Source organism: Delphinus delphis, chromosome 12 (genome assembly GCF_949987515.2).
Source record: "Delphinus delphis chromosome 12, mDelDel1.2, whole genome shotgun sequence".
NCBI lineage: Eukaryota > Metazoa > Chordata > Mammalia > Artiodactyla > Delphinidae > Delphinus > Delphinus delphis.
The window spans coordinates 64585131-64607335 of record NC_082694.2 but is presented as its reverse complement, the minus strand read 5'-3'; the positions used below and the strand labels follow the sequence as shown (position 1 = coordinate 64607335).

Genomic DNA, 22205 nt, shown 5'->3' with positions numbered 1-22205 from the left:
GAGATGATAAAATGCCTACGTGATGAGATGAAGTGAGGTGAATGACATAGGCATTGGGAACATAGGCTTAGGTTACTTTTGACCTTCTAACAATACATCCAAAGGAGGAACAGAAGAGGGATCATCTGCTTTGGGTGATCCTGGGTTATCTAAGCCATGACGACTGACATCCATGACTGAATGTCAGAGCAGACGATGACATGGTTGGGAATTCCAAGTGGGATGGATCCAGTGAGATTTCGTCATTATAGTCAGAACAGCAAGCAATTTAAAACCTATGAGTTAATTATTTCTGGAATTTTTCATTTAATATCCTCAGACTGCAAGTAACTGAAACCACAGAAAATGAAACCATGGATAAGGGGGAGCTGCTGTATTAACAGTGTTTAATTTTTTTTTTTAATTTCACAAAAATAGAAATGGTCTAAAGGCAATCTGTAGTTTAGAAGAGGTTCTAGAAATTGAGATCACAGGGATATTTTCAGATATTCAAAGAAAGCTACAAAATAGGAAATAATACAAAAGATGCTGTTTTATCACTTGATCATTTTACCTTAACATTATAATAAAGCACTGGATCATAACTGTGTTAAGTTAGAAAAGTAAAAAGAGAGCCTGTATCAGTCATATCCATTTAGTGAAAAACATTCTTAATGTCAGAACAGTTCATCCAGTTTTTTGAGCTTCTTAATGGTTAAATAAGATCACTGTATGGTCATCATTTATTTTATGATTTATAATACCATGCCATATTCAAAAGCATGAAAGAAAATATGATTTCAGAGTAGTAACTATCTATGAAGGTCTTTAGTATTCATTCTTTTTTTTTTTTTTTTTTGGTGGTATGCGGGCCTCTCGCTGTTGTGGCCTCTCCCGTTGCGGAGCACAGGCTCCAGACGCGCAGGCTTAGCGGCCATGGCTCACGGGCCCAGCCGCTCCGCGGCATGTGGGATCTTCCCAGAACTGGGTACGAACCCGTGTCCCCTGCATCGGCAGGCGGACTCTCAACCACTGCGCCACCAGGGAAGCCCAGTATTCATTCTTAAAAGTACTTGTAAAATATATCACTTTATCTAAGATTCCTAACCAAATAAAAACAACAAAACCAGAAACCTCTGTTACTTACATTTGTTCCTTTATACTGCTATTTGTAGAATAAAATAGAAGTCTAATGTAATGCATTAGGAGGAGTCCTGAGCTTGAATTCCATATTGCCCTTTGCAGGTTGTATGAGTAACCTTGCTAATAAGGCTGTTTACCCTATTTTGAAAATAATATTCTTCGTTCGTTTGCATGTTGTGAGGACTGAAATTGATGTTACGTGGCAAGCAGATTGAACTATGCCTACAGTAAAGCAAATGCTCTTGATAATGGTTTTCAAAACTGCCTCTAGAGGTAGACTATTGTAATACATAATATTTTCTAGAGATTGGAATTTAAATATCCTGGCCTAAGGAGAGTGATGAGTTCCTTTCGTTGATAATGAGAATTGAATGTCAGATTTTCCTTAACAACATTCCTTCCAGACCATTTACATTGCCTTTGTATTAGTGATAATAATAATCTTGTGTAAACATCCCCAAGATATTTATTGCTTCCCTTCTTAACCATTTTGAAAAGCAATGTATTTTGCATAAAAATTTCTTACAGATACACCAAGTATCACTGCTAAACTAATTAATGAACAAAAAGATGACAAAGAAAAGAAAAACCATGAAGAGAAGGAAAAAGTTAAGGCAGAAAATGGATTTCAGGACAATTACAGTGTTGTTGTTGCTTCAGGTACGCTTGCTTGCTTTTTTTTTTTTATGATCTTGATTTTGTTTGGGTTTCTGTAAACTGTAACAATTTATATTTACAGGAGCTTCATGTAATAAAAAGTATTAATGCAAAAAGCTGGCGTAATGATGTCTTAATATTAAATACACAATTATTGCACCAGAAATCCATTACTTTTTGGCACTGGAATTATTAAACTTATTTTGAGCTTAGTATATTTTAATCAGATACTCAGCATGTGTAAATAGATATTTTGTTTCAGTTTGACAGCGTACTGGGAATTACACTCTTAAAAGTTCAGTAAGTGTTAAGGAATTTTTCTGTAACCTCCTATTTATTGATCGATTGATTGATTGCTGCATCGGGTCTTAGTTGCGATGTGTGGGCTTCTCTCTAGTTGTAGCACGCGGGCTTAGTTGCCCCATGGCATGTGGGATCTTACTTCCCCGACCAGGGATTGAACCTGCATCCCCTGCATTGGAAAGAGGATTCTCAACCACTGGACCACCAGGGAAGTCCCTGTAACCTCCTTTTTTTTAAAAATGAAAAAGTATTCACTAGTTTTACTTATGATATTGTGCTTATTACATAAAATTAGAAAATAAAAATCATCAAAAGAGAATTGGTTGAAAAATGAGTTTTTACTGTTAGATGCAGGAAGAAGAAAAAAATGACCATGATAAGTGATAATTTTGGAGGATATTTTCTTTAACAAAATTCTTAGTTCAGAAGAGAAAGCTCAGCCTAGATTACCTTACTCCTCAAATAGCAGACCTATGTATTGGTTTAATCCATCCTATCTCAGAGAAAAATTAAGAACACAAGATTTTCTGTACATATTTGCACAAAATTACATTCTAGTAAATGGATGGTCATCTATATGTATCTCAGAGAGTATAGGAGTTAATTTATACTTTCTTGGAAAATAGTTACACATGCAGCCAGTTATTCATGGAGTATAATACATGACAGGTAGAATCAAGAGAATAGATATTTAATGAGAAGAAATATTTCTATCTTTTGGCGTTAGGAATGTGGCGCTTTAGTAATATATTGTAGGAATACACTTTTACTTCATGAGTGTGTTGGCTATATAAAATCTTGGTGATTTTTTTTCTTTTAGGGCTGAAATCCCAATCTAAACGTGCTGTGTCATCTACACCACCTCGCCCACCATCCAGGAGAGGGAGGACAATGCCCGATAAAACAGGAAGTGCTTCCTCAGGAGCAGAGGCTGCCAACAAAATAATCACTGTCCCTGTGTTTCACCTGTTCCACAAACTCTTAGCTGGTAGTGTTCACAGTGATAAAACATATAAGAAATTTTAGTAATCTTACAAGTGTACAAATCAGATGTGTAATCAGGTGCTATTGATGAGATAAATAATTTAGTGAAACTTTGTCCATATAGTTCCCTCCAAAAGAAGTGAGAACAAAAAGGGAGTAACCTATTTCGTACCCCTTTTAACACTATAATGTTGCATTTGTACACTTTACTTGCTTCCTGAATTTTCTTATGAATGTGCCGTAAAATGATCAGTAAAATGAATGTTTTTGTGTGTTCATAACAAGTTATGTAGGATGCAGTGTGAGGCTAATTTTAAAGAATTAGTTCTAGCTGTGGAATTCTTAGATGTAGCCCTGATAGTTAAGCTTCCTCTCTACCTAAACATATTCTTTGACCAGTATACCTTCCGTTGGTCAAGGTGATAACCATTTTATCTGCATTTTTGTGCTGTATCATTATAATCAAATTGCCAACTAACTTTGACTGGATTTTACTTCTTAGCTTTACATTGTTGATTTAAAGCAGAGGTCAGTAAACTATCGCAGGTGGACCGGATGCTTCTTTTTGTAAAAACATTTTTATAGGAATACAGCTATGCCCATTCAGTTATGTATTGTCCATAGCTGTTTTCATGCTACAGTAGAGTTAGTAGGTTGCAGCAGAGACCATATGGCCTCCATAGCTTAAAATATTTTTTATCTGGCCTTTTATGGAAAAGATTTGCCAAGCCCAGATTTATGGGAATGTTTCTTTTTTCTCTATTCACTGTGGCTCTCAGAAGATGTTGGTGGGATTTGGTTAGCAACTGATTAACACTTTGTATAGATATTTTTGTTCACATATGTCAGAAGTAAATTTGAGTTTTGTAAACGTTCTGTGGGCAGTTTTTAAATTGCTTTGAAATTGGTGTCAGAATCAAACTCTTCCCTGTAATTTAACTTAGTAAAAGCATTAAGTAATTGAGTAAACGGAATCAAGTAAATGTCTCCCTCTCGGATTCCAGGTTTAACTTAGTTATGTCATTTTTAGGCCAGCCGTTGCCAGCTGAAATGACGCTTGCCCAACTTTTAACTCTGCTATATGACCGAAAACTTCCTCAAGGTTACCGTTCAATAGATCTGACAGTTAAATTGGGTTCTAGAGTCATCACAGACCCAAGTCTGTCAAAAACAGATTCTTTTAAAAGACTGCACCCTGAGAAAGGTATGTATATGATATTTCTTTAAAATTGCAGTCTGTAATCTGAGCAGGCAGGGATTTGTATAGCTGATGACTTAATGTACATTTTTGTTACATCAACTTGAGATCCTTTTCTTTCTTTATGACTGAGTTATCTGTAAATATAGAAAATTGCCATTATTTCCATTGGAAATTAATGTTAATTCCTTGAGTAGCATCACTTATTTTATGGGCCCATATGCTTTAATTTCTGCTTTAATTTTTTTTTTCCTTTGGCCACACTGTGTGGCTTGCAGGATCTTAGTTCCCCGACCAGGGATCAATCCTGGGCCCTCAGCAGTGAAAGCATGGAGTCCTAACCACTGGCCCACCAAGGAATTCCCTGATTTTTAAAAATATTATTTCTGCATGAGCCATGTGAATTGTTCATAATTTTATAATCAAAGTGAGAACCCCAATTTAGAATTTCCAATTTATTGATAATTTATATTGAGTGATATTTTGTGTTCATAAACATTTTTTTTACCTTAAACAAAAGTGGGATCATACATTTTCTTACCTTTTTATTTTTATATATTCAATTAAATATTTATAAATGTGCGTTTTATTGCCTATTTTTAATATATAATTAATATAATAATTTATCTGTTTCACAGTTGTTGAAGGAATCTGATTGTTTCTGATTTTTCACTACTATAAATGGTATTTAAGCAATGATTTTCATAGTGTGGATATGGTGTCATCTTATTTATTGTCAGTCTTTCTCATGATGAAAGATTCAATTATTAGCCTTTTGTACTCTTTAATAAATTTTAGTACATTTTCTTTGCACAGATTTTCAGCAGGATCATTTGTCTGTTTTAATGTTCGTAGGGTCTGGTTATGTGTGAACATAAACTTTTGGTTTTCCTCTGTGAGTGATTTGAAGTTAACCAATATGGTATAATTTTCAGTTTTCAGTAAGAAAAGTCTTTGTCATTATTCAGTTTTTCCTAATTGGATACTTTAGAGCATAACATGCACATACATTGATATTTTCTGGAGTCTCTGATGTTTTACTTATTTGCCCTAAAGGACAGTACTTCTCAAACTTCAGTATGCTTGAAAATCACCTAGAACATTATAAAAATGCAGATTCCTACACAGTCTAGGATGGGACCTGAGAGTCTACATTTCAGAAGCTCTCAGGCTGATACTGATGCTTACTAGTCCATGGACCATATACTTCGAGTAGTAAGACTATAGGAAGCAACATCAGAAGTTATCTAAACGTGTTTGTAGCATCTAGCCTAAAATAGCTGTATCTGAATAACTTAAGATAATTATGCTCTTTTGTTGAGTAGAGAGATGACAACAGTATTTGCTTTGTAAATGAAAAAGTATTATAAAAATAGACCCTCTCTTAGCGGTTATTTGCGATTATTCTTCTAGATCATGGAGATTTACTTGGTAGTTGTCCCGACGATGAGGCTCTCACTCCAAGTGATGAATGTATGGATGGGATACTGGATGAATCCTTACTTGAAACCTGTCCCATTCAGTCACCATTACAAGTTTTTGCAGGAATGGGTGGACTGGCTCTTATTGCAGAAAGACTACCCATGCTATATCCAGAAGTAATTCAACAGGTAAGATAAGATTCCTAAATAATTATATCATTCCATGGGAAAGACCTTCTGTTTTCTGGTTTGTGTTTAAGTTAACATTTGGAAGTACCGTTTCCCTTAAAGTCTTTGAGTAGTGTATAAACCTTTCAAAGCTCAGCCTATATGGAGCTGTGTAAGAATTAATTTGGTAAAGAAATGTTGAAGACCAGGCAGATTTGCCAGGGGCATCACACTGTAGCATTACTTTGATTTCATGGTCATCACACTGTAACATTTTTGTTTCTGTGCTTCCTAAGGTGTGATATTAATTACGGATATTACTGGAAATGGGAGAGTGAAATAGTAGTGTATGCTTCTACCCAAATACACTATGTCTTTTGGCTTAACTTTTATTCCTTTTTAAGTGCCATTTCCATTTAAGTAGTTTTTAAAACATTAATTTAACCTCTTCCCCTGCTCATTGATGTTACTGTCACTGAGGTGTGTACTTTTGATGTTCTGCTATTAATGAGGGGGGAGTGTGATGCGTGGAGAGTTGTAAACACCAAGCTCTTTATTTCTGTTGATTGAGGTAGGGGAATTATTCTCTCTAATTTTATCTACTTGGGGTGTGTGTGTGTGTGTGTGTGTACTTGGGGGGGGGGTGTGTATGTGTGTGTGTATGCTTGCATTAGTTTCTTAGGGCCGTGGTGACAAAGTATCACAAACTGGGTGGCTTAAAACAACCGAAATTTAATTTTCTTACAGCTCAGGAGGCTGTAAGTCTGAAATCAAGGTGTCACCAGAGCCATGGTCACTGATGGCTCTAGGGGATTATCCTTCCTTGCCTCTTCTTAGCTTCTGGTTATTGCTGGCAGTTAATGGCATTCATTGGTCTGTAGCGGCATCACTCCAGTTTCTGCCTGCCTTTTCACATGGCCATCTTCCTTTTGTGTATCTGTGTGTCTCTGTATCTCCCTCTCCTTATAACAACACTGTCATTGGATTTAGGGTCCACCCTAAGCCATTATGACCTCATCTCTTAATTGATTACATCTGCAAAGACCCTATTTCCAAATAAGGTCACATTCACAGGTATTGGGGGTTAAGACCTGAGCATATCTTTGGGAGGATACAGTTCAATCCACAATAATACCTATTCAGTAAATGGTTATTACTTAACCTGCTATTCAAAGAGCTTATGCTATTTTTATTTTAAGATAATATAACCATGATATAAGATGACTGTCACAGAAAAATATGAGTAAAATTTTATTTCTTCCTAGAAAATGTAATGATACAGCCAAAAGTTTGAAATGGAAAAAACTTCGACATTCTCAAGATTATTGTTGTTCAATGAAAATGACTTCCCTAATTCAGTATTCAGTATGCTTTATTATATTGAGTGGAAATTGGGTGCTGCTATAATAAATACCTAAAAGGTGGAAGTGGCTTTAGAATTGGGTAGTTGTCAGAGTGTGGAAGAATTTTGAGGAACATGATAAAAAGAGGTCTAGATTGCCTTGAACAGATGACTAGTAGAACTATGGATGGAAAGCCTTTGCCAGTGAGGGCCCAGATGAAAGTGAGGATCACAGTAGAGAGAACCTGTGTATCATAGAGAATACCTAAATTGGCTTAAGCAGACTGTTGGTAGAAATATGGATGTTAAAAGTACTAATGGTGCAGCTTAGAAAGAAATGAGGAACATGTTATTGGAAACTGGAGGAAAGGATATCCCTGTCTTTTATTGGTAGAAATCCTAGCATATTTATGTCCTGAATGTGGAAGGCAGTACTTGTAAGTGATGAACTTGGATATTTAGTTGCATTTCCAACCCGAGTGTGAAGAGTTACCTGTTTTCTTCTTGGTGCTAATAGTAAAATGTGAGAGGAAAGAACTGTTGAGCAACAAGCAACTATCACTTGACAATTTGAGAAATTCTCAGTCTATCCAGATTGCAAAAGATGCTAAAACTAGAGATTTGCTGTCAGAAAAGCATGCTCTGGAGAAAAAGCCAAAGATGTGGCTGTTCAACCTTTGCTGGTGCCTCAGAAAAATCAAGATGCTAGTGCATTCAGTCACACAGAGTGCTATTTGAAGAGATCAGTCATATTACTCGTGGATCCCCTCAGCCATCTAAACAGAAGCCAAGAATAGAGAAAGTTGTGTGACAAGGGTAGCAAAGTCAAAGGAGGAGATGTGACTGTGGAAGCAGAGGTTCAAATGAAGCGGCCAAAAGCCAAGGAATGTGAATAGCCTCTAGAAGCTGGAAAACACAAGGAACCCACACTCCCTGAGAGTCTCCAGAAGGAACACTTGATATTTAGGATCAAAAGCTTTGATTCTAGCTCCCTAAGACTCTCTTTGGATTTCTGACCTCTAGATCTTTAGTATAACAAATTTGTATTGTTTTAAGTAAGTTTGTGGTGATGTGTTATAGCTTACCATATAGGAAATGAATACAGATTTTAGTCTGTACTTTCTTAGGATGTTTTTGTCTCATTTTGGTATCAGGGTAATACCGTCTTGTAGAATGGGTTGGGAATTTCTAATACTTCATATTAAGAAAACTGTTAGATGGGTTTTTCTACAGATTAAACACTAAAGATTACAAAATTAGTGATAGAGAAGATGCGTCAAAAGAAATCATCCAAACTGAAGCACGGAATGTATAAGGAATGAAAAGAACATAAGAGCTATATGGACTTGTAGCTAGAAGTGAAAAATTCTGATGTGAATTTATGGTTGCAGAAAAAGAGTGGATTGAAACAGGGACAGAAACAGTACAGAAAGGAAGAAAATTTCCAGAACTGATATAAAACCTCAATCCAAAATTCAAGAAGCTCTGTAAACCCCAAGCAGGATATTCATATTTAAGAACATTATGATAAACTGCTTAAAACAAAAATAAGAGAAGAGCTTAAAACCAGCCAAAAAAGCAGTCGACTCATTTCTTTTCAAAACAGTAACAATAACACTGACAACTAACCTTTCATCAGAAACCTTGGGAGCCAGGGAATTACATCTTTGAAATGTAAAAAGAAAAAAAATCTGCCATCCTAGAATTTTATACCCAGTGAAGAAAATTTTGTACATTTCCCTCAACATTACTACTCTTTCAATAAAAGGTAAATTGGTAAAACAGAATAACAGGTGTAGGATTAACTCTCCTGTATATATAAACTCTGGACAGACTATTTAAAAAAAAAATGTTGAAAGGCTCTGGAGAGCGACTAAAAGTAGGCACATATTGAAGAGGATTTAAACACAAAAAGAATGGAACCACATTAGGTGAGATTAGTGTCTACGTGACTTTTCTCCTGAGAGTACTCCTCAGGCTCTGTGGGGTAAGATGGTAGAAATCATGCAAAAGCTACAGAGGAGTTTGGTTCTTCCATCCTGGCTGGAAATTAAAAGGGGAGGAATTCAGAAAGGAGGGAGCCACAGATGGGGGAGCTCCAGGAATTCTGCACATGAATTTCTGCACATGAATTTCTGCACAACAATAGCTGGCTCCTGAATTACGGATACATAGGTTTCTTGAGGGAAAACTAGAAGGGTGAAAGAGCTGTCCAGCGATTTCAGCGTCTCTCCAGCATGGAGGAGACAATTTGCAGTTCTATTCCTTCCAAGTTAGAGGTAAAAATCTTGGCTTTTCTATTGGAATTGAAAATGAGTCACACATTAAGAGTATAGATGGCATCCCGGTAATCAGGGATTCACTTGAGAAATAAGAGCAAAACCAAAATAGATTCTCCTAATAAATTTACAGAAGGCCTCAAGGTGACCTATCAGTAATTTAACTATTTTCTAAAATAAAACTGAACACATTGCAGAGTGTGATTATAGAACTAAGAGTTACTACAACATCTCATCAACAATGTACGGTGTATAATAGAAAGATTACCAGACGTGCAAAGAAATAAGCAAATGTTACCTGTGGTTAACAGTAAAATAAGTCAGTGATCAGATCTTATTCACATTTTGCCAGTTGTCCCACTAATGTTCTCAAGGGCAAAAGGAAAAAAATTCAATTTCTTTTGCATGATTTGAGGGAGGTAATCGTCAGAGATTCAGTTCAGGATCATATATTGCATTCAGTTGTCTCTTTAGTCTCCTGTAATCTGTAACAATTCTGTTACCTTTGTTTTTCATGACCATGGCATATGGAAGAGTACAGGCTAGAAATTTTGTCTATATATTTAGTCACAGATATACATGTTTCTATATATTTTTTCCTAGACTTGTTTGCTTATAGGGCATGGAATCAGACTACCCCCAGCAGTGTGTACATTCCTATATACCATATCTTCTTCTTAAAATACCGTTTCCACTAAAACCAGTGCCCCTTGGAAAAATTCTAGGATTGGGGCAGAGAATGTACAAGATGAGCCTAGATACAGAAGCCTGCTTTGAGGGGGTTCCACTGACCAAATCTGATTCTCCTTGGGCATCAGATAAAATGATAGTAACAGATTATAACTTATAGAGTAAAATTAGAATCATACGGATATAAATAAATGAATGAATAAATAGATGGAGAAGAAGGAAACGTTTTTGTGAACAGTTCAGTGCCAACTAATGTAGCAGGAATGGTAGAATTAGAAAATCACCATTTGGCAACCACTGTAATAATTATTATTTCACACAGCATAAAAATGCTAACTCTAATGATCAAAGTTTAGTGCAAAACAGGGTATTTATATAGTCTCAAAGAACCTGTCTACAGATACTTAACTAATTCCAAAGGAGAAAATAGTAATTTTTAGAGTAGAGATACTTGGCAGACACCACCATACTCATGGTATCATGTAACTCATTTTAAAAAACATGTCCTTTTACTGATTTTTTTTAAAAAATTTATTTTATATTGGAGTATAGTTGATTAACAATGTGTTAGTTTCAGGTATACACCAAAGTGATCAGTTCTACATCCTTTATTGATTTTTATATTCTTATATTTTAAGGAGATCATTTGAATTCAAGTCTTTAGTTTGAATCTGATGTTGAAACATACAAATAGCCGAACAAAATTGTTTTTTCTTTAGGTGAGTGCTCCAGTTGTAACATCTACCACTCAGGAGAAACCAAAGGATAGTGATCAGTTTGAATGGGTGACTATTGAACAATCAGGGGAATTAGTTTATGAAGCACCAGAAACCATTGCTGCTGAACCTCCACCTATCAAGTCAGCAGTACAGACCATGTCTCCCATACCTGCCCATTCTTTGGCTGCTTTTGGATTATTTCTTCGTCTTCCGGGCTATGCTGAAGTGCTACTAAAAGAAAGAAAACATGCCCAGTGCCTTCTTCGCTTGGTTTTGGGAGTGACAGATGATGGAGAAGGAAGTAAGTGTTTAGTGTTATTAATGAAATTTAATGTAGGTAGGTTGTGTAAAATTACTCAGATCATTACCTATTATTCATCATTTATTTCATAGTTTAGCTACTAGATAATTTCTTATTGGCAACTTAGTTCCAATAATAGATATAATAAATCCTAAAGAAGCTTCATTTTCACTTCTTTATTCATTCAAAAGTTATATATTGAGTGCTTACAAAACTGCTGGGCACCGTTGGAGGCATTTAAAGATGAAGCAGGTATTTAGATCCTGCCATCAAGTAGCTAATGTGTTCCAGTAATAGCAATGAGGAATGTATATACACATATAGACTTAGCAAGTTATAAAAGCCTTGAGAGAAGTACAGTATTATGGAGGCTTACAAGTGTGAGATCATTTCCTTACTACCCAGCAATGTGAATAAAACAGCATTGTAGTTTTTAGTGGGGCCTTGAAGGAAATTGTCAATGTAGGTTGAGAATGGTTATTTCAGAAGGAAGGAATGATTTGAGCAGTGTTTATATGCTCATATGAGAGGGGATAAGTTGGCTGATGAAATTTGCATAAAGCAGGACTGAGAACTCATTTAAAAAGTTGTTATTGATAACAGATCATGGAAAGGCTTCTTAAGAACTTCAGATTTTATTCCAAATAGTAATTAAAATTTATTAAAATATGTTAAGTGAAGTAGTGATATGATGAGAATCTTTTTAAAAAATTCTTCAGTGAATCTGGTAGCAATATTTAGATTAAAGAGAAAAGAATGGGGCTTCCCTGGTGGTGCAGTGGTTGAGAGTCTGCCTGCCAATGCAGGGGACACGGGTTCGTGCCCCGGTCCGGGAAGATCCCACATGCCGCAGAGGGGCTGGGCCCGTACCGCAAAAAAAAAGAGAACAGAATGAAGAAAATATTATAACAATATACTATATGATAATCTATTTCATAATATAATAATAATAGAGAATAATAATAGAAAGCTATGATGATTATTTCCATTGGGCTGGCAGTTGTGTTAATAGAAGAAACAAAGAAAAATCATAGGGTAGCCTAGCAAGTACATTTTCATTTGGTTTACCTCTAATTCTTCAATTACCATTACATTTGATAATTAGTATTTTTTAATCTTACTTTAAACTCATGTGGTTTTGATTAGAGGTGATATCTTTCACATGCCATTTAGAAAGTATACACTTTTAAACCCTGTACAACGAAGTATATATAATCCAATAAAATTATATGAATTTATTCATGAATCCTATAACTGAAGCTGTTGAATATTCATTGCATGGACTTTTTCTTTTGTATTTTCATATTGATGGAATTCTTCAAAAATGTTGACATAATTTTAAATATTTTTGTAATAATTGTTATTAAATTACAGTGTCTATATACTAAATAAGTCCTGCTTGTTTGGTTTCATATATAAATTGTATATACTTATTTTAATAGATCGGGAATTTCTAATTGCTTCATCTGATTTTTTAAGTACCTAGAGGGATAAGAACCACAGTATTTTAGGACTCTATTATGAGATAGTAGGTGTAACACTAAAAAGGAAAAAGAATTGTCTTTAGGTCATTTCAAACTATTTCTAGTGAATATACAATGAATGTTTATTAAAAAGCATAATTCTGACATACCTTTTTACAGTAGTCTCATCTCCCATTCATTTAGGAGTGGGTGTTTGTTTGTTTTGTTTTTTTACATTTAAGGCCCCTCCCTAGCTAGAACATAGCACAAAACTTTATTGCAAACAAAACAAAATTGTTACACTCTTGCATTCATGGTTGAAACTACTTCCAAGGCAAGCAGTTACTTTCATACTCTTGTAAGAAACTTTTAATGCTTCTTTTTTAGTTGTTAGTTTTTGCTTAAATTCTAGATTATAATAATTTTGACAGTCTGTAACTTTTATCATATGAGTATATTTCAGCTTTCTTTTGGAGTTTATGTATCTGATGTCTTCTTACTGAGCTTTTCTAGACACTTTAATATTAAAGATTAAGATATCACTATTTCTGATATTATTTTGTGGTTGCTTTCTAATAAGTATAATGAAATAATTTTATATTACATTGCCATTATAAATTTGTAAGCTTGTGTGTTGTTCCTTATTGTGTTTTTAAATATTTTTAATATTGAGTTCTCTTCTCCTTTTAATCTAGGTCATATCCTGCAATCTCCATCAGCCAATGTGCTCCCAACCCTTCCTTTCCATGTCCTTCGTAGCTTGTTTAGCACTACACCTTTGACGACTGACGATGGTGTGCTTCTGCGGAGGATGGCATTGGAAATTGGAGCACTACACCTCATACTTGTTTGTCTCTCTGCTCTGAGCCACCATGCCCCACGAGTTCCAAACTCTAGCCTCAATCAAACAGAGGTAGGTTCAGTTGTTGTTGTTGTTTTTTTAAAGAAGGTGTCGTTTTATTTATATCCATTTTTGGCTGTGTTGGGTCTTCGTTGCTGCGTGTTGGCTTTCTTTAGTTGAGGGGAGCGGGAGCTACTCTTCCCTTTGGCGCATGGGCTTCTCATCGCGGTGTCTACTCTTGTTGTGGAGCACAGGCTCTAGGTGCGTGGGCTTCAGTAGCTGTGGCACGTAGGCTCAGTAGTTGTGGCTCACGGGCTCTAGAGCACAGGCTCAGTAGTTGTGGCACACAGGCTTAGTTGCTCCACCGCATGTGGGATCTTCCTGGACCAGGGACTGAACCTGTGTCCCCTGCATTGGCAGGTGGTTTCTTAACTACTGCGCCACCAATAAAGTCCCAAATGAGCTTTTTAAAGATGTCTTTTAGAATAGTATCAAAAATAGAAAATGTCGGACTTCCTTTGGGGGTCCAGTGGTTAAGACTCTGTGCTTCCAATCCCTAGTCGGGGAACTATATCCCACATCCTTTGGGTGGCACGGCCAAAAGAAAAAGAAAATATCTATAAATAAATCTGAAAAAGATGTGTAAGACATCTCATAAAATATATAAAACTTTTTAGAAAGACAATTATTAATTAGACTTTAATAAACTGAAGCATCTGTCCATGTTTACCTCTCACAGAGTAGAAAATACGGCATTTCATTAACATTTTATTTTTTTTGACCGTGGCAAAAATTAAAAAGAAGGAATACAGTGAACGGAAAAAATATCAAGGCATCACCTAACAGAGACTGTTTCAGGAAATGACACCAAATAAGAAGGAAGAAGATAAATTATTAGGAAAAATAGTCCTTGTTCAACCCTTAATTTAGGAAAATAATTTCAGTGATTCTGATATTAGCCAGTCTCCAAGCAAATCTGTCTTTAACTGGAAATCTGACAAACTTTGAATAAAATCTTCAAATATATATGGTTTTGTGATTTAATCTTAGTTTGATACTTCAAAAACACTTCAAGATAACAAAGGAGTAATCACTCTTAAGAGTTTTTATGACAAAAACTTCAATGTATTCAAAGTTTAATTTAGTTCTAAAATTAAATAAGCATGCTTTATATAAACTGACAGGTGATTATTAGATTTCTTAGCTTCTTTAGCAATGGCAAAACAGGGGTGAGCCAGTCTACATTACTCAGTTGAAGTTTCCTTTAATTGAAAACATATGACACCATTATAGATTCATCCTAAAAGATTTGGCTCATATCCCTATTCCTTTCACTGTTTTCTCTGTTTAATTTTGAGTTATTGACTCTTTAGGCCCTAAAATGCTTTGACCTATCTATTCCTGGGAAACATTGTTAAAGTTTCATTTATCCTTTTTAAAAAATAATTAATTAATTTTTATTTTTGTCTGTGTTGGGTCTTTGTTACTGCGGGCAGGCTTTCTCTAGTTGCAAGGAGTGGGGACTACTCTTTGTTGCGGTGCGTGGGCTTCTCATTGCGGTGGCTTCTCTTGTTGTGGAGCACGGGCTCTAGGCGCGTGGGCTTCAGTAGTTGTGGCCCACGGGCTTAGTTGCTCCACGGCATGTGGGATCTTCCTGGACCAGGGCTCAAACCCATGTCCCCTGCATTGGCAGGTGGATTCTTAACCACTGCGCCACCAGGGAAGTCCCCATTTATCTATTCTTAAATATAAGCATTTGTTCCCCATTTTTCCCTTCCCCTAACCCTTGACAGCTATACTTTGCATTCTGTCTCTGTTTATTTACCTACTCTGGATATTTCATATAAATGGAATCATACAACATGTTACCTTTGTGTCTGTCTTCTTTGACTTAGCATAATGTTTTTGAGTTTCATCCAGGTAACATGTATCAGAACTTCGTTATTCCTTATGGCTGAATAATATTCCATTGTATGTATAAACCACAGTTTGTTTATCCATTCAGCCATTGGTGGGCTTTTGGGCTGACCCTTTGGCTATTGTGAATGGTCTTGCTATGAACATAAGAGTAACGTATTTGTTTGAGTATCAGTTTTTATGTCTTTGGATGTATACCTAGGAGTGGAATTGCTGGGTCACATTGTCTTTCTTTGTCTAATTTTTTTAAGGAGTGCCAAACTGTTCTCCATAGAAGCTAAACTATTTAAATTTCTACTGATAAATTTTTGATGATAAATGAAACCAAATAGTAATACATTTTAATTTTTTGTTATAAGCCACCAGTATCAAGCTCTCACAACCCTACATCAACAGAGGAACAGCAGCTCTATTGGGCCAAAGGGACTGGCTTTGGAACAGGCTCTACAGCTTCTGGATGGGATGTGGAACAAGCCTTAACTAAACAGAGGCTGGAAGAGGAACATGTTACCTGTCTCCTGCAGGTATATTTGCAAAGTTGATATTGTCAGTGATAATAGTTAAATTTTTTGTTGTTGTATTGATTTTTAACTATTGTTGACTATCCATCTCATCCTAAGCTACTTTTATACAGCCCATTGTACTCCTTGCTCTCAGTACATTTAAGATACTGGACAGAGATTTCTCTTCCCTACTTGTAACTCTAAATTCTTCCCTCTTAGCTTCTTCACTGAGAGGAAAGTGACAAAGATGAAATTATCAAATAACTGGACTGTGCCATGTCTACTTTCTTCTGGTCAACTTCTCATCTAAAGTGCTATATCTGGACTCTTTAAAAAAATCTATTTTTTATATCTTTGTTTCTCACATTGTTCTATAAGTTTTCTAGAACTGGGCAAGGTGAACTAGCTTATAAAGTCTTCAATACCACAGAAATGAGAAGAGTACGTTCTTAAAGATTAGCTTTTGTTCCTGGATCAACTAATTGACTAAAATTAGTTGTCCATTTTTTTTTTTAGAGCATTGGTGAAGTCTTTGAACATAATTTTTGCAGTTCTAGGATGATAAGCTTATTCTTGTATAAAATTCTAAGATTCCATCACCCTCAAACTATAAACTGAATCTATTCAATGAAATAAATAATCTCAGAGTTCCTACTAAGCTTTTAAGTTCATGTTCTTAGGTGGATTGCTTCTGTATGTCTGGTCATACAGTACGTCATCATGGAAAGCATACCCTCTTTTGAAAATCTAAAGAAAAAACGTCATTTTTAAAACATGTAGTATGAGGCATTGATTGAGTTGAAAATACATTCTCTTGGTATTCAGATTGACTAACATAAAATATGAGCTTTTAAACTACAAAGATAGAACGCAGTTTAAATCCAACAATTTTTATTTTTAGGTTCTTGCAAGTTATATAAATCCTGCAAGTGGTGCTGTAAATGGAGAAGCTCAGTCATCTCACGAGAGTAGAGGACAGAACAGTAATGCCCTTCCATCTGTTCTTCTAGAGCTTCTCAGTCAGTCCTGCCTCATCCCAGCCATGTCATCTTATCTACGAAATGACTCAGGTAAATCACACTGTAACTAGTCCTTTGAAATATCTTAGTGGATGATTACTTTTGTTTACTTATTTTATCATTATCAGTTTAAATAATAAGGTTCAATTGGGATATTTGAAATTATCCTTCACTGATATATATAGGTGTGAGTTTGATGGATTTATTTCTTAAAATTATTTGAGAAACAGTTAGTTGTTTTAGGGGGCCCCTAATTTGTTACTATGTAGTCATCTATAACATAAATAAAAGTTTTCATTATCCCTTTGTTTTCAACTGTGAAAATACATTTTTTTCTTTTAATAACCTGTAACTGAAAATGATAGGGCAAAGGCTAGCAGTTTCATGACAATATTCTGATCTGAATACGATTAATTGAATTTCTATGTGTTTTTAATGTTTTTCTCAAATATTAGAATTTCAGACAGTAGTTATTTGAAGAAAGGCAGATAGATGAATTATTCAAGTCCATAGATACTTGACAATGGGTATTAGTTTTTACAAATTCAGTAATAAAAGTACCATAGTTACTTACTTTGTCAATATACAATTGATTATTGATTGAAACTAGTTCATTATTTTCTTGGTTGTGGAATTATCTTCCAAGAAATGTATTCTTTTCCTAAATAAGAATAGAAAGTTTATGTTTTATTTAGACACTCAGTGACATACAAGTATTGCCAAGAAAAACAAACAGTTAACATTTCCTTTTAGCCAGGACCTTTAATTTTATTTATTCATTTTAAAATTTAAAATATTTGCTCTGCTTCTTATCTCTGCTTTTATTCATATTCTTACTCAAGAAAATAAACACTTACACATTTAATTATATTATTAAGGAAGAATAGGTAAGGAAAGCAATGGAAATGAATCTTGAAGTAGTTTATTTTGATTTGTGGTAGCAGTTCAAATGCAATTGGATGGATGGAAAATGTACTCGTATTTGAAAAGGGATTACTGCCCATATTCTCCACTTTGAAAAGTTTATTGTGATTCCAAACACACCATTTCCCAGCCTACCTCAAACTTTTTCATAAAAATATTGAGGTGTTATGTAATTGATTTTTTTTTTTAGATTGACCTGTTTGATCCATCAGACTTGTCTTTTTGAAAAAATAGATGTCAAATGCACAATATATTTTTTGATTAAGTAAAATATTTGGAGCTGTAAACTTAAGTATTTCAGATCAGTGCCGCAATTTAACATTAAATCGTTTAGAAAAATTGAACAGAGTAAGATAAGGTTTCTCTTTACTTCCTTCCACATTGTTAAAATATTATTAATCCTTTTACTTTCAAACTGTATGACCTCTCAGAAATTTTTAATTTTGTCTTGTTCGGAAATTCAGTCCTTGTGTAACACTGAGCTTTTATCTTTATGGTTCAGAATCAAAAAGGAAATCTGGTATTACTTACTTCTACTGTTTAAAATAGTCTATTCAAGTAGGTGCACTTTCTGTTAAGTGTGTATTTTAATAAATAAGCCTTGATTCTGGTAAACATATGGAATTGCAGAGACTTAAGATAGTCTATCTTGGAACTACTTTAGAAATTTAACGTTTGCCTTTCCTTTGTGATTATTTTCCCAGAGTAAAGACATTTCTTTGCCCAAGGTTGAGATTTATATGCTTGAATCTGGTACTTTGTCCAGTGGTATAATTTTAATTTTAATTGATAGTGGTATAATTTTAATTGATAGTGGTATAATTTTAATTGATAGATTTATATTTGTACCACATTTATATTTGAACCACATTTTGTAACCACATTACAAAAATTATTTTGAAATAAGATTTTAAGTTAAGGTAAATTAATATAAAATAATTAACTTAGTTAAGATAAGTAGGTCAGATAATTGGCAGAACACCTCTTAAATGATGTTTTCATTTATCAGAGAAAATTTTTTGGAACTTGGGATATATTCAATCCATAGTTTTTAAGGAACAAGGTATATTATTTAAGTATGCCCATTTAGAATATTCTAAATATGAGTTATAGATGTATTTCAAGAAAATGTAACTTAATATATTAGTAAATATCAATTTTGGTTAAAACGCTAATTTTTAAAGTGACATTTTAAAATCTGAACAAATTATCTAGTCAGTCTTCTCAGAACTTAGTAAAATTCTTATTTTATAAAATTAGTCTTAAGTCCATTTTCCAGTTTTGTCATTGGTCTGTAGAATATTATTTTTGGCCATTTGAGGGGTTGGGATAAGGTAGAGCATCCAATACAGAATCTATTACTTCATGTAATTGTCATATCTTTGTTCTCCTTTAATCCAGAAAAGTTCCCAACTTTTCTTTGTCTTTCATGATATTGACATTTATACAGAATACAGACTATTTTATAGCATATCCAGCAAGTTGGTTTTTAAGTGTGAGAGCAGTGCTAATAATTTCGTGTGAGATGTTATATTCAATGGCTTGCTTACGTTGCTAGCAGATGATATGCAAAAACACAAGCCGAATGTAATAAGCTCTTTGGAGAGCTGTAGTAAAATATAGTTAACCTTTGGGAGATGGGTTCCAGGACCCTCCACCAAAACCAAAATCCACAGGAGCACAAGTCACTTATATCAAATGGCATAGTGTTTGCATATAAGCTCTGCACATCCTCCCGTATGCTCTAAATCAACTCTAGATTACTTATAATACCTAACACAATGTAAATGTTACATAAATAGTTGTTATGCTGTATTGTTTAAGGAATAATGACAAGAAAAAAGTCTACAGGTTCAGTACAGAGACACTCATCATAGACCTAACTACATAGTACACACCAGCAACAACAACATATTTTCTTCCTTTCAGCACATACAGACTGCTTTCATTTAATGAAAGAGAAATACATAGAATGTTTAAAATATAAGTACATATAGAAAATATAGTTATAAATAGAGAAAATATAAATTTTTTCTTTTTATCACACACACTGTGTTAACACTCACCAAAACCCTGGTTCTTCTCTTTTGTTAACCGTCATGTGATGATGATGATGATTGCTGTCTTATGCCTATGGTGAGGCGACAGATGTGTAGCATGTAGGTAAGCAGTGAGACATCAGGCTAACTTGAACCTACTGACAGGACATCTGTGTTGGAAGAACCAGCTTCTAATTGCAGATGTTGATACTTTGGAGGAGGCCCAATAATAATGATGTCTTGATGTGTGGAGGTTGTGAGCTGAGGGTCTTGAAGTATTGAAGATCAAGGCTTCACAATTGCAGGTGCTTTAGTTAGAAACATTGTTGTAAGCTGTTTCTTCTTTTCTTTGCATCATCAAACAAATCTTGCAGTGGTTGTACTTATGTTGTTATCCCTCGGGTGACACGGAGGTTTCATTCCATTGGAGGATGTACTCAGGATCATATCCTTTAACAATTCCACCTTTTGAAAAACTGCTGCAAATTTTTCAAGTGTCCAGATTGATAGCCCTGCCTCTTCTAGATCTTCTGCTGTATCATCATCATCATCATCATCATCATCTGTCAAGGATTTCAGTAGATCTTTGAGTTCCTTGTTGGGAAAGGTTTCTCTGTGTTCTTCTGTGTGTTCCTTGTTGTCCTCACATCATATCAGTGAAGTCTTCTCCACCAACTTCACTTGCAACATTCAAGATATTCCTGACTTCTGCATCAATAATGGGTAATCACTGACTACCCCACTCCATAATGGCTTCCAACATGCGTTAACGGTCTTGGGCTTTAGGGCATCTGCAGCCTCTGCAATAAGGACAGTTTCATCTATAGTTGTGAAGCTCTTCCATAAATCCACGATGCTGAAGTCAAGGTTAGTATCAAGGGCAGCAGGGATCCTCCTGAAGGTGAAGTGGGTGTAAGTCACCTCAATAATGCACTTGATGATCCATTGGTCAAGTGGCTGTGGTAGTGAGATAGTGTTAAGAGGCAGAAACATCACTTCCATGTTCTTGTTGGCAAAGCAGAGACATTGGGGATGGCTGGGAGCATTGTGAGGAGGACCTTATTGGCAGCCCCTTCTCTTTGAGGTATTTCTTCACTTCAGGAATGAAGCACTGGTGGAACCATCTCAACAAGATGGCTGTCACTCAGGCTTTCTTGTTGCATTGCCAACACACGGGTAGGCAATTTTTGTTTTCAAGGGCCTGGGGATTGTTTGCTTCATAGATGAGGCCTAGCTTGATCATGTGACCTGCTGTGTTGCCACACAGCACCAGTAAAGCTATCTTTCCAGGCCTAGAGCCCCCGCGGCCTGCTTGGTACTGTTATGGATGTAGGTATGATTGGACATCTTATTCCCGAATAAGCCTGTTTCATCACAGTTGAAGACTTTCTCTAGAAGATAGCCTTTCTCTTCTGTGAGTTTCTTGAGCTCTTCTGGGAATGCCGATTCTCCTGTGCTCTTTAAGTTCTTAAGACTGTAGCACTTTCCGTAGCTAGCCAACCATCCTTTACTAGCCTTGAACTTCCTCTCCTCAGCTCTCCTCAACCCCCTCACAGTAGTGCTCATAGAGGCCAAGTGCTTTTTCACACATTGTTTTGCCTTCAACGGGGATATGCTTCTGTGACATGTCCTCTAGTCACAAACTTGATGCTTTCTCAGTCTTTGCAGGCACTTTATCATGAACCAGAGAAACCATTTTTGCCATTGTAAGGACAGCACTAACACTTCCACAAATTTTGACTTCTTTCTGTTTTATTTTATGAACGTTCAGTTTATTCTTATCAGCCTTACCAGTCCACTTTGGCAGGCGACATGCCACTTTTTAAATGATCTAAGATTTTAATTTTCTTGTCAAGAGATAGCACTTTATGTTCCCTCTTAGCCTTTGAGGTGTTGCTTTGACCACTTAATTGCTTTTTAGGAGCCTTTTTTTTTTCATAGAAACAAAGGGTGCACACAGCACAAGTAGTGAAAGAGTGAGACTTGAGGCGAACAATGGTCATTAAGGTAACTCTGTGTATAGAACAGTGAATTTGAAGCCACAGCTTCAAGGTAGGTAACTGAAACAAATAAGTGATTTATATGTTTGTATTAGGCTATTTTTATCTCTAGTATCATTTTTAAAAGGAATGATAAAAATCTTAAAAGGAAGAAAGTAGTTATTTTCATGAGATTTCTTAGGTAGATAGGAGAATATTCATATGAAGGATGTGCTCATTTTAATTTCTCTTTCCCAACATTCTGAGTTCCATTTGTCACAGCCATGTTATTTTGAAAGCTGCGTTGTGAACGAGGATCATTTTTCCTCAGGCTGC

At 35.4% G+C, this 22205-nt stretch overlaps 1 protein-coding gene across 7 annotated transcripts in view; it reads left to right on the top strand.

Moving 5' to 3' along the window:
• The window catches only part of BIRC6 (baculoviral IAP repeat containing 6), a 234405-nt gene that overhangs the window by 153258 nt on the left and 58942 nt on the right, over positions 1-22205 (top strand). For all 7 annotated transcript variants that reach the window (XM_060026859.1, XM_060026858.1, XM_060026861.1 and 4 more), the window contains 8 exons: positions 1651-1782; positions 2903-3070; positions 4097-4270; positions 5678-5874; positions 10884-11184; positions 13343-13560; positions 15765-15929; positions 16810-16978. In XM_060026859.1, the coding sequence (XP_059882842.1) occupies positions 1651-1782; positions 2903-3070; positions 4097-4270; positions 5678-5874; positions 10884-11184; positions 13343-13560; positions 15765-15929; positions 16810-16978 (1524 nt within the window). The remainder of the gene's footprint in view (positions 1-1650; positions 1783-2902; positions 3071-4096; positions 4271-5677; positions 5875-10883; positions 11185-13342; positions 13561-15764; positions 15930-16809; positions 16979-22205) is intronic.